This window comes from Labrus bergylta, chromosome 10 (assembly GCF_963930695.1).
Source record: "Labrus bergylta chromosome 10, fLabBer1.1, whole genome shotgun sequence".
NCBI classification, from domain to species: Eukaryota; Metazoa; Chordata; class Actinopteri; order Labriformes; family Labridae; genus Labrus; species Labrus bergylta.
Window position 1 is genome coordinate 25,136,449 of NC_089204.1, and position 18,056 is coordinate 25,154,504.

Below are 18,056 nucleotides of genomic sequence, written 5' to 3' on the forward strand. Positions count from 1 at the left end.
GCTTCCATTTGTCCACACAAACCTGTGATTACAAGTCGTGTTTGGGTGAATCATGGGATCATCCTGCCGCTGTGATTCATATCCAGAGTTACATGACATGTCTATAAAAAGCTGAGGGACTCTTCTCTGAGCAGTAGTGGGAGGGCCCCATCAAACCAGCTAAGCGAGAGCTTTTCACTTCTGTTTCTCTGAGGAAGTAAGGAGGCACATGACCTGAGCCAGCTGATGTGAGTCGCTCTGCTTGTTCAAAGTTCAGTCTACTTGCTGCAGATTAGTAAGGGGCAGCCGGTTGTACAGAAGGGTCCACATTGTAGGCGCTAGTCATGTCTTAGCAGGCCTGTGCTTGTCTTTCAGCTTGACATGGGACAGACCGCTCACTCGGTAGGGATCACACAGCACAGATGACAGCGTCCTCTTGGAGCCTGGAAACTCCCAGATGGCTCTAACACAAGGACAGGTAAGAATACAATATGACTGAAGTACCCACACACATCTATGCATGTTCTACTGTACTTTTGTCATGTCTAAATGTTTATCATAGTTAATGCACTTGTAGGTTTGATTTGCTTTTCTATTTAAAAATTGAGAAATATCTTAAGAGTCCCTGTGCGCTTTATTTCCCCACTGTCGTTCTGTCACACACACTTACTGCACACAGAACAGTCTCACATGAGGAAACTTCAAAGTATTGTTGAATTTCTATGGAATGTGAACCGCTTTTCCCGTTACTCAACATTACAAGTGATTCTATTGGCTTTGGCCTCTCGCTGAAGCAGTCACTCGCTGCCAGTTTCCCTCATTGTTCATCATGAGTGTAAGTCTCTGAACAGAAACTACCTGAATAATATGAATTGAATGAGGACTCAACGTTCATAAAGAGCTTCATACATACAGTACTAATGCATCTGCTGTTTGTTTTGGAGAAGTGTTTGACATTTCTTCAAGCAGCCTCCTTCAGGACTTCAAGCTGTAGAGGAATAATCGCACATGATCAATATAAAGGGACACATTGATCAGGACAGAAGATCCTATGGGGTTTTTGCTATTGTTGCAGCTGTTTGATGTTGAAAGAAAAGTTAAGATTTTTGCTTTCTTGCATCCCAAATTGCCCAGTAACTTTTAAGAAGCTGTAAAAAATCAAAACAAACAAGTGTTACCCCATGGGGATTAATAAAGTATTTCAGATTCTGATTCTGATTCGGAAATATTCCCAAACTGCTGCACCTGCTGGTGACTTCATATCACTTTTGAGAAAAGGCCAGAAACAACAAAGGCAAGGCAGGATTATTTATATGGCTCCTTTTCATATCAAAGCATATAACAGTGCTCTTTATAATACAAAAAGTAATTTAAAAAAGGTAAGAGAGACTCGGATAGAACTATAAAACGACTCCTAAATTAGATTTTAAAACAGAAAAACAAATAAAAAAGACGCCAATATCAAGGGAATCATACATTTTATTTATAAGCCAGCTTTCAAAACACGGCTAGAAAGTGCTTCACATGGGAAAACAGATGAAAATGAGCCGACAAAATAGAGGGATTTAAAGAAGAACACCCTGGTAATGAAGGCTAAAGAGAAGTATACGACAAGGGGTTTGATGAATATGATTGAATAGATTTTGCGCAGCATCAAGTAAAAGTGCATCTCAAATAGTTTGTTTTAAAAAGAGGGCAAAGACGAGGCGGCGTATTTTATCTTACAGGTTATTCCTGAGAAAAGGGGCCTTGGGAACAAAGACGATTTTACCCCTGGTTTTCTGTCTAAAACTTTCAATCTCTAAAAGAAAATCATTAAAGTACTCGGGGGGGTAATGTTTACCTGGGAAGAGATTTCATTTCAAACCTTTATTTATTCTCGAAAGGACGCTAAAGGTTCCCCCATTTACGATGCCGTCGAGATAACAAGCACAGTAAAACAAGCAAAAACAACAACAAACACTCAGAATCAGTGACAAAAAGCACTGAGATCCCATTAAAGTGGCTAGACATCAAATTCCTAAACTCTGGAAGAGAGGGAAGAACTCCGATCCTTAGAGTTTGCTGGAGGGTAGATAACTTGACTGTTAAAATGGATTCTTAAACGCTCAGGTTAACAGTGTTATAAAGTCTTCTCTTGTTTAGGGATGAGTCAGGATGAAGCAGCAGACACAAGAAAATGCCCATGGTAAACACTGAGAAGCTTTAAAGCATGTAGAGGTTTGACCTTTTGGTAATTATATGCTTCCAATTACTGATAATTGGTTATCACTTACACCATGCCGATCCCTGACTGCTTTAGGATAACACAATATGAGGCACATGACTTCTGTCAGTCTGCTCTTCTGTGTGGGGATTTTGGATGCAGACACTCTGCTTGAAGGATAAGGAAGCTTTTATTTAAAACAACATGAGCTGGGGAAGTGAGACATTAAATGGAAACATGAAGTTACTTTGGAAATCATGTTAACTTAGGGTGTTCAAAAATAAAAGGTTGAATAAGACTCCTCTATTTTTGTCTTTCCCCTCAAGCACCAGACTGCTAAAAAGGAGAGGATCAACAAGGAAACTGGCGAGCTGAGTGCTTCAGGAGAGTTATCTGTCTCCGTGGAGCTGAAGTTGGACAAAGTGGAGGGCTCCTGCAGCGACCCTCATCTCCCACAAGTGCTGAGAGAACAGCTGCAGGAGCTGGGGATTCACACGTGCTCGAGCCCGGACCTCAGAGCGGACCATGTTGCTTCAGAGCAGAGAGAGGAGCATCTCATCAAGGTCCTTCCTCTTTACATACAGGTATGGAGGACCATGGTGTCAATGTTAGATCCCCGCCCCCCCCCCCCCCCCCCCCCCCCCCCCCCCCCAAAAAAAAAAAAATCAGCTGTCAAGTGGGTTATTACTTTTTCAATTCTAGAAGATGTCAACCTTCTATTTGTTAGAGGTAGAGTATGTGTTTTTCAGGAGTAGATGCCAAGTAGGTGTTGCACTTTCACACCCGTCTGTCAAACCAATACAAGCTGTCCCTTCAGATCACAGCGTCCCCTCCCCCCTCCCCCCTCCCCCCTCCTCCATTAGTGTTGAGGCCGAGTGCAGCCATTTCTACGACTGATCTGCATTTCGACATGCCACCCAAAGTTGATTAAGTCCTTATTTCTTTGAAGTCTTTTATACCAAAAGTATGTTGTAATCGTACTCTTGCGAGGAAAGCCTGCCATTATAACTCAACTAACAGCATCCATGAGTGGGTGGGGCTGCATCTCTAGGTGGTGGCAGGAGTAACAGATGGTCAGGGAGGGGTTCTCCAGATTAGAACATATTTAAATCTTGTAACATACACAAGCTGAAATGAGAAGCCTTTCCGGTCCATATGAACACAAAGCTGAGAACAACAAGCCCAGAGGGAGTTTGGGCTTGTTTTTCTCCCCCGCTGTTTTTTTAAGCAGGCATTACACACCGATATGTTTGATATCTGCTTTATTAATGTTTAATCGTTGCACATTATACCTTGAACAAATTGAGACAATCAACTGGAGAATCATTTTGTGTTTTTTTTTTTTACACGTACTGTAAACAAAACTCATCAAATAGACATTTTTGGGAATGCAAATTGCAATTTTTCCGCCCCGATATTACTCTGAATTTTTCCGCCAGCCCCCCTTGTAAAATCCCAAGTGAGCCGATGGAAGACCGCAACTCTGTAATATGCGTTTATATCACACGACTAGTGAGCGACCAGTGCAGTCTTCTTGAGTGAGGTGAAGCTGCTTCTGACTCTTTTCTGTTTGCATGTATGTTCTGTACCTCTCATTCCATACTGTGACATCCAGTGACATTTAGCCTCCAAAACCCAAACAGGCAAAAACTGTCACCTCTAGTATCGGACTCTGCTGCTTCATCCTTTTTACGGCAACTCCTGCCTCCTGAGGACCCCCCCCCCCCTTCTATTCTCCTGCTGTGAGGTGCACATGTGAACAGGCACCTCGGGTAGACATCACAGGCTCTCTGTCCTGAAATGTTCTAGAAATCTCCAAGAGTGCATGTGTGAAAAATGCTCTGAACAGATCAGTTATCGTGGAGCCTCAGTTCATATGAATACCAAACTGTAAAAAGGTTAAATGGGTGCCTGAGGACACTTTTTAGGCGGCAGTCAGATGTCTCCCTCTCAGCTGATCTTATCACTTGTACTATGCGGTCTCTCATTAAATCAAAACACAACTTTCACATGAAGCAGGTGAAGCAGTCACATCCGCAGCTTCAGGCTTTGCTTTGATTAATTGGACTATGAGGAATTTCTAAAAACTCTGTGCCTGAATTGTGTTAATTCCATCACTGATTTGCGTGTTTGTGCATGCAACGCTATTGATCGGGCTTACAGCTACACACGCAGGCACTCTCTGGTTTATGTTTTTGCTCTGTGTGTGGGTGAATGCATTAGCCTCATGACCTGAGATTTTACCAGCTTGTAGGGCCTCACTTAAGAACAGCAAACTCAGTGAAATAGGAGATCCTCTTATGGACCTTAAATGAGCATATATACAGTTGTATGCACTTTATTGTATATATAGTTGTATGTCTTTTATTATTTATAATGCAGTGCAGTAACAAGGGCAGCTGGGATCCCCTGTATACTATGGTCACAAATATTTTATTGTATCTCATAAAACACCAGCTGTGGTTGATCTGAATCCACTCAATGTCAGCTCAACATGTCATTTCATACAAAGACTTCTATGTTCAAATTGGAGTTTTGGACACATTAAAAATTCCACTTAAAAGTGGAGTTTGCATTAGAGCACTAAGAACATAACCCCCGGTCTCATTCTGCCAATTAATGAATAAAAGCTTTATGCTGTTTTATTAGCTCTCCAGTATCTTTGTATGATGGATTCTCTCGTCTGATTCCAGGTCTGTGAGGAGGGAGGCAGACTTGATGGTCTGAACATAAAGGGGCTCGCTGGTCTGACTGCAGACACTGTTATCCAGAACATCCACAGCAGAGTAACAGGAAGGCCTGCAGGTAATGACAACCCCCCCCCCCCCCCCCCCCCCCTGTCAGGTAAAGGGACTTTCAGTTTGCTGTGGTTAACCAGCAGGGGTTTTCCTCTTATTTGTAATATCACTTCTGTTACTCCAAAACAGATTGAGTTTATAACAATAATGTTTTATAACTAAGTTTAAATAACTTGTGTTAAAGAAGTGTTTAAATATTTATCTCGATATGATGAAACATGTTTCTTGTTCTGCCAGAAAGGAAAAAAGCTTATTTTTTTTAACTTGTAGAGAACTACACACTTCTGCTTTTCAATGCAGCTATTGAAAGGTTTAATGTTTTTAAAAGGTTCTAACATGATGCATAAAGTACCTTAATTATACTTGTTCTCATTTTCACCCAACGAAGGTGGGATTTTTCTTTCACACCTTGCAGCTCGGCTCGTCTTTTTTAGGTGCAAATGTTAAAACGATTTTACAGGAACTAAAAAAAAAAAAAAAAGTACACTTCCCTTGTTAGAAAATGCAAATTCCTGCTTAAAAAAATAGAAGTGAAACTTTTCTCAAAACATGTAACCCCTCAAATGCCATTTAGATTTGCATGTGGCATTCTACATTCACTTTGTTAAGCTTGACTCAAATATTGAGTCTGACTTGATATGTCGACAGTCTTGCTGACTTGTGTTTTTTCTGCTCGTTTCAGACCTTTACTCTTAAGGGTCGTTGTTCAGCTCATGTTGATTATTCTCTCTGTTTGTTTTCAGAGGGAGCTCGGGGTGAGGTGGTGCAGTTCTTCCAGAGGCAGGACACTCAGGACACAAACTGTGAGGCAAAAGATAATCAGGGATGGCTGCTGTTAAAGTCTCTGCTGCTGCTGACAGCTGACAGCTCAGTGAGTGATGAACACGTTTTTAAAGTGAAACAATACTTAAATCAGGATCCCCTTCTTTCATTTGGTTAATGTTGATAATCTAATGATCTTTTACATTAAATTGAAATTTCACATGTTTATATGAATGGCATTGGATGGATCTCTTTTTTTTTTTTAAGGAAAATGTTAATGTACTTGCTTTGGTGTTTGTGTGTTTGTCTGTGTGTGTGTTTGCAGGAAATACTGTCCTGTATAAACCCAGGGCTCCCTGCTGCTTTGGTGAAATGCCTGTACCTGTTAGTATGTCTTCCCTCTGTGAAGGAGAACCTCGCCATAGAAGAGACCTTTCAGGAGCCTCTCACACAGGTCAGATATCCAAAGCTCTATGTGCATGTCCTCAGTGCTGCTTCTGTTCTTTATTTTTTAAATTTTTTTGTGGACTTTGCTTTGAATCATCGCCCTTTTCCAGGTTCTGCTCCAGCTTTGTAGGCAGCCTGTAAACGTGGAGAGACTGGTGGAATCTCAGGAGCTGCAGTGTCTCATCATCGGCCTCACATCGCTATGGGATCAGACCAGCGCGGACTGGAGGCGTCAGGCCTCCCGCGTCCTCAAGGCAGTCTCTGCTGTAGCAACGAGCAACACTGTCCCATGCTTGCAGGGTGAGGCCACTCGAAACTAATTTGTCTGCTCTTCTTCGTTCACTAGTTATGATATGATATAATGCTGAAGGAAAACTATTTGGGATTCTTCCTGCATATAAAGTGAATATTTTGATTTAATCTAGTAATGTTTTTCTGGTGAAGACAGATATTTTTGTCCCAGCTATGATTTGATTATACAGAGACACATGACCACACATCCTGAGCAGAGTTGTGTGCAAGTATGTTTCACATGATGCCTCCCATCAGCAATTATTTTTTTCCCCCCAATTTTCTGGTACGGAAAAGTTAACTTTGATTTCTTTGGGAGATTAAGAAATGATCAATCTTTCAGCATTTTTGTGTGCTCACATGACTCTGAAGCTCTTTGCCATAACATCTTTAATTCTATGGATAAACATGGGTGATGCAAAAAATTTAAAAAAATGACTCGAGAGAAGTGTGATAAAGTTCCCTCGTGTGCGGACACATTTCTAAAAAATGAAAGCTTCAAGTGTGTGGCCACTGTCAGTAACACTGTCTTCTCCTTTTTAGGGAAGAATTGTGTTCGTATCTGCATCCAGAACCTGGTGCACATCAGTCCTGATGTCTCAGGGTCGCTGCTTGCTGAGGTGGCTGTGGCTGTTTTCAGCTTCATCAGAGACACCTACACCCTTAATCCAGCCCTCTTCATAGAGTTTGACACCAACAACGGATACAAGGCCCTTGAGAACATCCTCAAACGGTGAGATGAAAGGAGATGAAAAGAAATAGAATTAAATGAAATTCGATGTTCTCCTTTTGATTGAGTACAACTCAAGTAAATAATATAATTAGATATAACTGGGAAAGACATGAAAAGAATCTGATCTTTGTCTCCATAAAAATTCATGAAAATGGCTTGAAGTGTCATCATGGTAATATGCAGCCAACTCAAAAAGTGTAATTGTTCCTGTAAATGCAATTTGTCCAATCTGAGAGTCAAAATAAATAAATCTTTGTTTTTCTCTGTGTTTTTCATTGAATTGAATATACTGTGTGTTGCCTCTGATTGTTTTGCCATCCTAAGGTGTGAGGAAGGAGTTTCTGTGGATCAGTTCCAGCCTGTGGAGGAGTTGCTGGCGCTCATTGCTTCTTTCACGCACTTTGGAAAAACTGAGCTGAGAGTGGCTCTTTGTGTCACCAACCCTCAACCTCCAGGCTTTAAGTTTGACCCCTCTCTCACCAAAGGTAGGTCACATCTTAAACCTGAGCTCTGCATGGGAACAATCTGAATAACATTCCTTTTTTTTTATCTCTAGTAGTTGATTGTATCATTGAGAGAAACTCTGACGCATATTCTCTAAATATGCATTCCAACAGAGATGTTCTGATACCATTATTTTACTTTCTAATAGTCATACATAACAGTGCTCTCTTTTGGAGCACAAACAAAAGAATTGATTCCTGCTGAAACAAGGTGATTTTTTTTAATTCTGGGTTAGTACATTGAGGTATTAATTAAATAGTTCAGGGTTGTTCTCAACACTGGCGTCAAACTTTTAAAAAAACAGTACTCCAAAGCATCACCAAGTCAAGTGTAAGGAGGGGAACGGGCCCCCTTTTGGACCACACAGTTCATCCCTCCTTTGCACTTTGGCCCCCACATAACCCACCCACACTGCACCACTCCCTTTTCCTTAATTTCCCACACTTCCCTGACTTGCAATTCCCCCACCGCTATCCCCACTGCAAAGCACGCCACCCCTCAGGTTAACAGGAAACTGAGGTGATTATGTCTGGGATGATGAAGTGGAGGCTTCCAGTCTAACTCTGTTAGGATGCCCCACATCCATTCACCACTGGCCTGCAGCAACCAGCCATCTATCATAGATGTGCACACACACCTCCATCCAACACTCATAAATAGAGTGTCCATAATAAACACACGCATCCCTAGCCAAACAGAGACAACGGCACACATATTCAGCACCCATCCATCACATCAAGGAGTAGATCTCTGTCCAGCAGAGGCACTGGGGGACTTTTTCTGCGCTGATCTTATTTGGTTCTGATGCAATTTAGACTAAGTGTGAAAATGAATCCTATTACTAACCAGGTATGTATTTATTCACAACAAACGCAAGTGTGTTTTGGCTCCCAAAACTAAGACCTTCTCTAAATATTTAGACAAAGAAGAGAGCAAACTCTATCAAGGCAGATTATGCTTCGATATTATTGTCATCGTGCACGTTAGGTTGTTTGCTTTCAATCTGTCTATGTATGAATAAACTCAATTGGCTTCATGAGATCCAATGTGTGTTCCGCATTAAAGGCTGTTTGTTATTTGCTTGTTTTTCATTTTTCTTAAGAACTGACTCTGACCTTGCAAGAGCGAAATGTGACAAATTGAGATTTCTATTCAAAACATCTTTTGGATAAATCGACCTCAGGGGCTTAGTTTATCAGAGGAATACATCATCTCGCCATTTAAAAAGTTAGAAAAACAAACCTACATAAAGACTATATCTGATCACATATATCTTATGCAGTTATTTTATCTTGCATTAACGTACTGAAACCTCCTTTAGTGTGTTGACTCTTTTTGTGATTCTTCATCTCCTGTTGGACTTTTTGTCTTCAGGTTCAGCAGTAAAGAACCTGCAGGCCTTCCACCTGCTGCAGGCCCCCTTGCTGCGCTGTGAGGATTCCCTGCTGTGCTGCCAGCTTCTTCGAACCGTGCAAACGATATGGGAGAGAGACACCGCCAATTTCTTCCTTCTGGAGTGGACGGTTCAGTCGATGGCTCAGCTGGCTGCCTGTCTGTGGCGTAAACCAGCGGCCGTCCAAAAACTGTTCTTTTCACTTCTTGAGATGGTACGACTGCTCATGCCGACAGCAACGTTCATGTGCATTTTTTTTATTTTTGCACGATTACCACATGAATTCTGCTTACTCGGTTTCCTACAGGTGGTATTTAAGTTGAACTACATCCCCCATGAGACCTTGTGGGCTCTTATTGTTGTGCTGAAGCAGAGCTGGGCCGGGACGCTGGCTGGAGGAGTGGAAGGGCTGGAGTTCGGAGTGGCGGCTCTCACATGTTTTCACCGGTAAGCAGTGCTTGTTTTAAACATTTTCCTCAGAACTGTGTGTGATAATCCTACTTTAAACATTTGAACCCAAAATCTGACGGTAGCAGTTTTATTCTAAATGATTAAAAAATCAGTTTGGATGATGTACAAAAGTGTAGAGATGGAGATGTTTTCTCTTTAATCTCCATCATTCAGACAGTCGAGGATATGAAAATAGAGGATATGAAAATAGAGTTTCATCACTTACTACAGGATAAAGTGAAAGTATCGTAAACTTTATTTGAATTTGTTTGATCTCACGTGGTCTCACAGGGAAGCAGATGTAACGGAAACAGAGATGAATGAATGAAAAAAAGAGGAAGGCTTTCCTGTTCTGAACGTGAAGTTATTGGGAGGAACTGATGAGTGTGTGACATGTTTTGGAGGGTAAAGATTTGAGCTGTATAACCCTCACATTGCCAATAAATCTGGACTGAAAATCATAAATGATCAAGGGCCCAAACTGGATTCCTACCGTGGCTGTCAGAAAGAGGAGTATTGGTTTAAATTTGGTCCAGTCCTTCTTTGAGTTTGGCAAATCCATAAACGTAACCCTCTCCAAATGGTTGTTCAACAATTTGGTTTGTCTGATCATTAAAAACATAATGGAAGTTAGACAGGATGAAGCTCCATCTCCTCTGCTCTGTAGGCTGACAGTGCACAGTGGTATGCTAGCTGAGGTGCTGAGTGACCGGGGCCTGCTGGAGCTGCTGCTCGGGGAACTTCGAAGGAGAGCTAAAATCATCAGGAAGGCTGGAGTTGTTTCTACCTCTCAAATAAGTAGGAACCACCATTTTCTCTCAAATCACATGTTACAATGATTGAAAAACTACAAAGATCATTATTCAGTGAACCAAGTTGAAGTGGACATGCGTGAGTTTTTTTTTTATGTTCAATTTTAAACTTTAATCAAAAGTTTTTGCTCTCTTCAGACCCTCAGCAGCTGCCTTCTGTGGAAGACACGGAAAAACTGCTCACAGCCTGTATGCTTCAGGTTGTGTCAACGCTTACTTTGCGTTCGATCAAAAACACAGGTACGTGTTCACCTCTATAGATGCCCATCTTTGTATTTTTCGCTGTTTTGCAATCTGCAATCATTTCGCTTTTCTGTTATTCTTCTTTTGGTGAGAAAACTTTCAACTCTACTCCTGCATGTGTTTTCCAGTTTCAGTGCGAGACCTTGGTATGGTGCCCTACATAAAGATCTTCCTGGACGAGGCTCAGTATCGAGGGCCCACGCTGAGTATTTTGGAGCAGCTCGCTGAGATTAACCCCGAGGAGTTCATGAGTACAGCCGTAGGAGCACTCTGCTCCTCTACACAGCAGGAACTTGGGTTGAAGCGGGACCTTTTGCAGGTGATCACAGTTTCTTACTCTAAACATAGTCTTCACTTTGCATCGACTGTACATCAAACCACAACGCATTGTGATGCACTTCAAATATATAAACCAGTGAATTTATTTTCTAAGCATGCAAGACCCTGATTATATTACAGACAAATGCAGATTGATTTGCTAAAACAGGTTTAGCTGTTAACTCTGGGGCAATTCGATTAGGTCGGCAGCCTTGTGCGGTGGCACGCTGAAGATTACCACCTCTATCAGATCAGTGAATGGGACAGAGATGTGATTAAGCTTAACCGAGTTACACACCCCGCTGTATGTGTCCGTTTTTATAGATGGCAGCAAGAAGAGCTCTTACTTGCAGTTATTGTGTGTATTCATGGTGTGTGACTGTGCTATGCTTGTTTGTGCATGCATGCATGTATGAGCTTGTGTTTGTGTGTGTCCTCATGCATGCTAGTGTGTGTGTGTGTGTGTGTGTGTGTTCTTTGTGCTAACGTGGTTAAAGCAGGTGGCAATCAGATTGGGTGCGACCTGGGTTGGCAAGTGTTAAGAGCCATTGTGATTACTCCAGTTTCAGTTAATCACATTTCCCTCACACATTACCTACCTGATGGATTAGCTCTCTAAATTGAATAAAGCTAATGTGATTTTGTTCACCTCCAAAAACTAGTTACCAAAAATGATTTATGAGATATCTGTATGCTTCATCTATTTTTCATGACATTGTTTTAATTGACTACAGAGATGCTTATAGAGGCTGAGGATGAGGACGCTGATAGCAACGTGAATTGTGCATCATGTGCGGCAGCTATCCTCCCCGTCTTTAGGTCTGATTCATAAAGGATATTGAGCTCATGGTATTCCAGGGAAAACACACTTGTGGCGTTTTGCAGCTCAGTGCAGTTTGCTTGTTTTGGGCTTGATTTGAAGAGGAGCTGAGAGCTTTCTCCACGGACAGCTCTGCAACTATTTGTCTCCTGTTAATATTATTTCAGGCTGTTTTTTAGATCCAAATATAAGATAAGATGGGATAAACCTTTATTGATCCCAAAGCGGAGACAGAGAAAGGAACATACAAACATGCACACAGTGTGAAATCTAAAAAATATACACACATGTGCAACAATTATAACGATATAAGTGTTAGCATAATAGCAGATGATTGTAAATTAGAAGTTGTATGTGATGGTTATTTTTGATAATGCTCAATTATATAGATGAGGGCAGTTTGGGATGCATTTAACCCTCTGTGCATGATTTGCAGATAAAAGGGTATCTTGTTGTCATTTATTTGTATCCATAGGTCTGCATATACAGTAGCAGGGTTTTAGTTTTTCTTGTAGTTGAGTATTATGTTCTGTGCTACCGTTGTCTAACTTTTTAGGTGTAGTATGTCAATTTGCCTTTACATGAGAGTCATGTCAAACTGGAGTCAAATTCCTTGTATGTGCTCACTCACACACTTGGCCAATACAAACTGATTCTGATTCTGATTCTTCTGATGTAGCAAATGTTTTATCAGATGCAAAAGCTATGCATTCCTTTTGTGAATTTACCCCTGAGACTTAAAGCAAAGCTTAGTGTCCATCAAAGTACATTTCATTATTATAAGGCAATGGTTCCCAACATCTTTTGGCTCGTTCCCCCACTTTGTCTTCGTTAACTCTGGCGACCTTAGACATCCAAAACTCATAAAGCTTTTTGCTGCAACACATTTGTTTTCAATCATGTAATAGATTTTCTACTGGGTTGCAAGTAAACATCAGTTGAAACCACATTTAGGCATTTTTTTTGTGTATGTCTCACATTAGCCTTAGCCTGTGATTATGTTTATGTCTGTTATGTGATTCCCAGGCTCATTGTTAAAGTTGTCTCTCTGACTCGTCCTGTGTATTTCAGTCCGTGTTGAAGGTGTTGGAAAACCCAAACAGCTGGGACGCCTTCAGAAGAGCGGGGGGCTTCACTGGACTGTTGTCTCTGGTGATCGACATGGAGGGAGCTCTGTCTCACCCCCCTCAGGGAGAAGTGTGGAAGTCCCTGGGGCATCAACCTCTGCTGGACCTCCTTCTCCTCACTCTCCACATCCTGGCCTCCGCTGTGCATCTTCACATCGTAAATTCTCACCATTTTGAGACTGGGGGCTTTTTTGAAAGGTTGGCAGACGCTCTACTCCAGCTGGGCTGCTTCCACACTGACAGCCCTGACAACGAGACATTTGATGGAGAAGAGAAGGCCGCAGAGGAAAACCAGTCTCCTGTCAAAAACTTCTACCAGTTTGTGGAGTTATCGGAGGCCCCTGAAGCTCCCTCCTCTCCCTCCTCTCCCTCCACAACACCTCAGCCTGGTCTGCCTCTCACTCTTCGAACATGTGTAAAGCTGCTGTCCTACCTCGACCAGTTCGCCACCGGGACATACTCTCCTCGGGAGTTATACTTGGGACTACAAACTGAGGATGGATGTGATGGAGATAAAGACACATTAAATTCACCAGCCGGACGTGAAGGGGTGCACTCAGGGTCCCCTCCGGTCCACTTAGGATCCAAGGAGGACACACCGGGAAGATCCAGATCCACTGCACCCAGTATTTCCACAGTCTGCACAGAGTCCCAGTACAGGTAGATATTTCTAACTATTTTTTTAGGTGGTGGAAGGCCTGATAATAAAGATGAATCCTGCTACATTCACATCTATCATTTACTCATAAATCGGAGCTACATGTTGTCTTGTAATTATCAACCCATGTTTTCTTTTTATGTTTTTCAGTAGGTTAACCTGCGATCACACTATCCTTCATCCCGGAGCAGTCAGAGTGATTATGACTCTCCTTCCTTCGGTGTTTACGCCTGAGGACCCACAGGTACCTTTTTCTGTTTCATGATATTTAATATTATTTATAATATATTTGTTATGATATGAACACTGATAAAAAGCCGTATTGCCATTTGACTGATGTGAGACTACAATACAACTAAATTCAAATGACACTCGCTGAATCAAACCTATAAAAATCAATGATTTAAGACAAATAAAACATTCATTCTTAAAAACAGTATAAAACCACAGGATGCAATGCAATGTGATGTGCAAAAAAACACAAGACAGCAGTCACGTTATATGTTAACTACATCAAAAAATGTATTGAAAATATATGTGTAAACTATACGTAAAATACTGATTTAAAAAAAAAAAAAGATTTTGGGGGGCTTTTGCACCTTTATTGTAGAGACAGGACAGTGGATAGAGTCAGAAATCAGGGAGAGAGAGATTGGGGACTGACATGCAGGAAAGGAGCCACAGGTTAGATTCAAACCCGGGCCGCCCGCTGGGAGGAGTATGGCCTCTGTACATGGGGCGCGTGCACTAACCACTACGCTACCGGCGCCCTGTAAAATAAAATACTGATTCTGATACCAAAAATTGAGTTTGCCGATTCCGAGAACCTTTCCAATATCTCTGAAATGTAAAAAACAAAGAAACAGACAATTGGTGGAAAACACTGATGTAGAAATGTGCACACTTTGATGAATGAAACATTTTGTGCTAGCACCACAATGTTGTCCTTTTCATCATCTTATGATAAATTACTTTAGAGTAGTTATTTTTTTGATGCTCTAAAACAGTTAACGTTACAGGCAGACATACAGTAATGTATATGATGGTATGATTGGCTAAAAAAGTATCTTAGATCCCCTCTTAGATTACTAAAGTTAAACTCGCTGAAAACTTCTCCTGCTTTTAAGGTCTTATCAGAGACATTTCCAGTACTGGTATCATTATTGAAACAACTCTTTTTAATCCATCAACAGGCCATAATTAAATGTTTATCTCCCTCTGTCTCAGCTTTCTATGGAGGTCCAATTGTCACTGGTGCACCACATCCAGGACATGGTCAAATCTGAGCAAAACCGCCAGATAATGTGTGAGGGCGGTCTGGTGTCCACCCTGCTGGCTCACTGTCAGAGCATGTTGCTGAATCCACACCACCCATTACACCTGCCTGTTACACGTGTCTTTGAGAAGCTCTCCTCCCAGGCCATCTCACATCCTGACTTCAGGTTAGCCATGCTCTCTCCGTTCACACACATGCATTTCTTTATTTACTGGAGATGAAGAGGATTTTATTTATTCTGCTATGCTAGAATGTTCTGTGCCCGACACGTGTTTGTTTTCTTCCCACAGGAAGTTCCTGTGTTTAGGGGAGCCCCTCATGTGCTCGGCAGAGAAATCAGCCGCGCAAAGGCAACAGGACTGTCAACAATCAGTCAAAGCTCCTGTTTCAAACGGTACATACCTTTTGTATTGTATTAATTCCTTTCTTTTGTTGTATGCCTGCTTTTTACTGATGCCAGTTAGATTCAATCCTCTTTAGGTTTAATATTTTTTTGGACACACGTCTACTATCAGTGTAAGCAGCTGTTAATCATCTAAGTATGAATAATCCTCAACATATTAACTAATTAATTACATCATGATACAGAAAGCTTTCAGCACTCCTAACTATGACTCACTTCCCTGCATTAAACGGCTTATGTGTTGTATTTTGGTTTCCTCTTTAGCATCTCCAGTAAAGACACTGAAGCGGACGTTCAGCTTGTTGAAGTCACCGTCTCACAGTGACTCGTCAGCAGTCCCTTCCCACCAGATCGTCAGCCTGGTGTCGATGACGTCCCCGCGCACCTTCAGACCTCACCGAGTCTCCTCCTCACCTGCCTTTGTAGAGTTTGACATGAGTGAGAGCGGATACGGGTGAGTCCTTGTTGTACTGGTTTTCTGTTTCATTTTGTAGCATAAAGAAAACAAGATGGAATTCATTGTTTCAGTAACAAGTGGTAAAAATGCAGAAACTGGTTGTTATGCTTTTGAAAATGCATATTTAGGATTACATTTAATAGAGGCTTTCTAAAGTCTGTACCTGTGATGTGCACACAACAGTAATCATATTATGTACTTCAGTGAGTTTCTGCTTATGAGCAACTTTCTGTATCATAAAAACTGATACTTTACGTTACTATTATCTTTGCATTGTGATGCTTTCAGCTGCCTCTTCCTGCCCTCTCTGGCCACGGTGAAAGGAGTGACTGCAGATTCAATCTCAACAGGTGGAATTGGAGGAGGTAATTAATTCCTCTAGAAGTTTAACACTTGTGTATTTGTGAGTAAATCTGAATAAAATGTCTACTTGTCCCCCTCTCTTGTTTCAGACTGCCGGGGTTTCCCTCCCACAGCTGGTCTCACCTTTTCCTGCTGGTTCCAGATCAACAGGTTCAGCTCTGCGTGTGACTCCCACCCGATCCGTCTGCTGTCGGTGGTCCGCCACATGTCCCGGACGGAGCAGCAGTACGTCTGTCTGTCTGTCTCCTTCTCAGCCTACGATGGCTGTCTGGTCATTTCCACAGAGGAGGAAACATTTACATACCTGGGTAAGAGCAATACAACAGGCCATTACTTTTTCCTATTGAACTTTACACACTTATTGACTTAAATGTTGAGGAATTTGTTTGGCTCTTTGTACCCTCAGCTACTCCTTCAATGCTGTTTGAAGAAGGACTGCACAATAGTTACATAAGACTGACTGAATACCTTTCTCCTTGTCCGTTACACAGATATGATGGAGCCAGAGGTTTGCACACCCACCTCTCTGCCCACATCTCTGAGGTTTCGCTGCTCCAGCATGCTGGTCCCAGGTCAGTGGCACCACCTGACCGTGGTCATGGCCAAGGAGGTGAAGAAGAACTGCCTGGTTACAGCCTACTTAAACGGCAAAGCAGTGGGAACAGGAAAGGTATGGGGGGAAAACAAAAAAATGCAATGTTGCTATTTTGTGGTTGTGCTTAATAACTTTATCTATTAGATTTATAAATAATTCTCCAGAGGCATTTAAATGTGTGCAGCACTCAAATCCAAGACTAATTCCTCCATAGTCCCAATAGAGGTGTTGCATATTGTATCGTAACAATATAATAACTAACTTATGTATTCATGTGTTTTTCTTCATTTTCTGTCAGATGAGGTATATTCAGCCGTTCCCTGGTCAGTACGCCTCCATGGACCCCACAGCAGTGATCGATGTGTACGGACTGATAGGGACACCAGCTCTCTGGAAGGAGCATGCCGCTCTGGTGTGGAGGGTGGGTCCTTCTTACCTGCTTGAAGAGACTCTGGGCCCTGACGCTGTGCGTGTCGTTTACACTCAAGGCACCGCCTACCTGGGAAACTTTCTGGGTCTGCGCAATGCAAGTGAGTCACAGAATGTCTTAGGAATTTCTGTTGTTCACTTCCTGCAAGTAATTTCCTCGTTCCAAGTTATTTTTAGACATCACAGTGAACACCATTAGTTTGTCATAACTCACATCTGACCTGCCCTGCTGGTCGCTTGTTGGCTTGACTGGAGAAGTCACTCCAACCAGCTCCTTACAAAGATCTTTTATTGTTTTCATTTCATTTCAAACTTTTATTTATTCTCGAAAGGACACGGAGGTTTCAATCATTTCCAATGCCGTCGAGATTATAAGCAAAGTAAAACAAGCAAAAACGCAAAAAACACTCAGAATCAGTGACAAAAAACCACTGAGATCAATTATAACAGTTACAATTTCATAAAAAGTGGTGAAACTGAACTCTGGAAGAGAGGGAAGAACTCCAATCTTTAGAGTTTGCCGGAGGGAACAAGAAGATGTACAAGAAGAACGGTATAAAAATGTTTTCTATCAGATAATGATTAAAAATGGAGGCTGTTCCAGGAAGTGGATTGTGTATAAAATCACAGCTGGACTTCTAAGGCTTTGGAAAAACTTTGTAGTTTAAACGCATTTCAACATGAACTATATGAATATAACTAAGACAGTCCTGCAGCCTGATTTGAGAAATGTAAACAATTTTAAAATTCACAGCCTCTCTTTATACTGTCAGCTTGGTCTGAATCCCTAGGAATGTTTTTAAATCGGTCAGCCTGTTGGCTTTTTTTGTCTCATTTTTGTGTTCCCACCATGATGGCATGCAGTAAATTATATTGGCATGGTGCTCATTGCATGCATTCACGATTTTCTCTGCAAAACACATGATGAACATTTGTACCTCTTGTACTGATGCAGAACAACCATCGGATACTTCAAATTCTTTCTACTTAAG

At 41.7% G+C, this 18,056-nt stretch overlaps 1 protein-coding gene across 1 annotated transcript in view; it reads left to right on the forward strand.

The window, feature by feature from the left end:
• The first annotated feature begins 286 nt into the window (after positions 1-286).
• The window catches only part of wdfy4 (WDFY family member 4), a 50,841-nt gene continuing 33,071 nt past the window's right edge, over positions 287-18,056 (forward strand). Inside the window, exons 1-22 of the mRNA XM_029279154.2 lie at positions 287-457; positions 2,512-2,769; positions 4,879-4,990; positions 5,727-5,854; positions 6,071-6,199; positions 6,303-6,492; positions 7,027-7,216; positions 7,541-7,701; positions 9,095-9,327; positions 9,421-9,560; positions 10,231-10,361; positions 10,514-10,615; positions 10,747-10,937; positions 12,828-13,543; positions 13,692-13,785; positions 14,769-14,983; positions 15,108-15,211; positions 15,485-15,674; positions 15,966-16,042; positions 16,130-16,348; positions 16,532-16,710; positions 16,934-17,165. Of these exons, the coding sequence (XP_029134987.2) occupies positions 437-457; positions 2,512-2,769; positions 4,879-4,990; positions 5,727-5,854; positions 6,071-6,199; positions 6,303-6,492; positions 7,027-7,216; positions 7,541-7,701; positions 9,095-9,327; positions 9,421-9,560; positions 10,231-10,361; positions 10,514-10,615; positions 10,747-10,937; positions 12,828-13,543; positions 13,692-13,785; positions 14,769-14,983; positions 15,108-15,211; positions 15,485-15,674; positions 15,966-16,042; positions 16,130-16,348; positions 16,532-16,710; positions 16,934-17,165 (4,012 nt within the window). The 5' untranslated portion in view covers positions 287-436. The remainder of the gene's footprint in view (positions 458-2,511; positions 2,770-4,878; positions 4,991-5,726; positions 5,855-6,070; positions 6,200-6,302; positions 6,493-7,026; positions 7,217-7,540; positions 7,702-9,094; positions 9,328-9,420; positions 9,561-10,230; positions 10,362-10,513; positions 10,616-10,746; positions 10,938-12,827; positions 13,544-13,691; positions 13,786-14,768; positions 14,984-15,107; positions 15,212-15,484; positions 15,675-15,965; positions 16,043-16,129; positions 16,349-16,531; positions 16,711-16,933; positions 17,166-18,056) is intronic.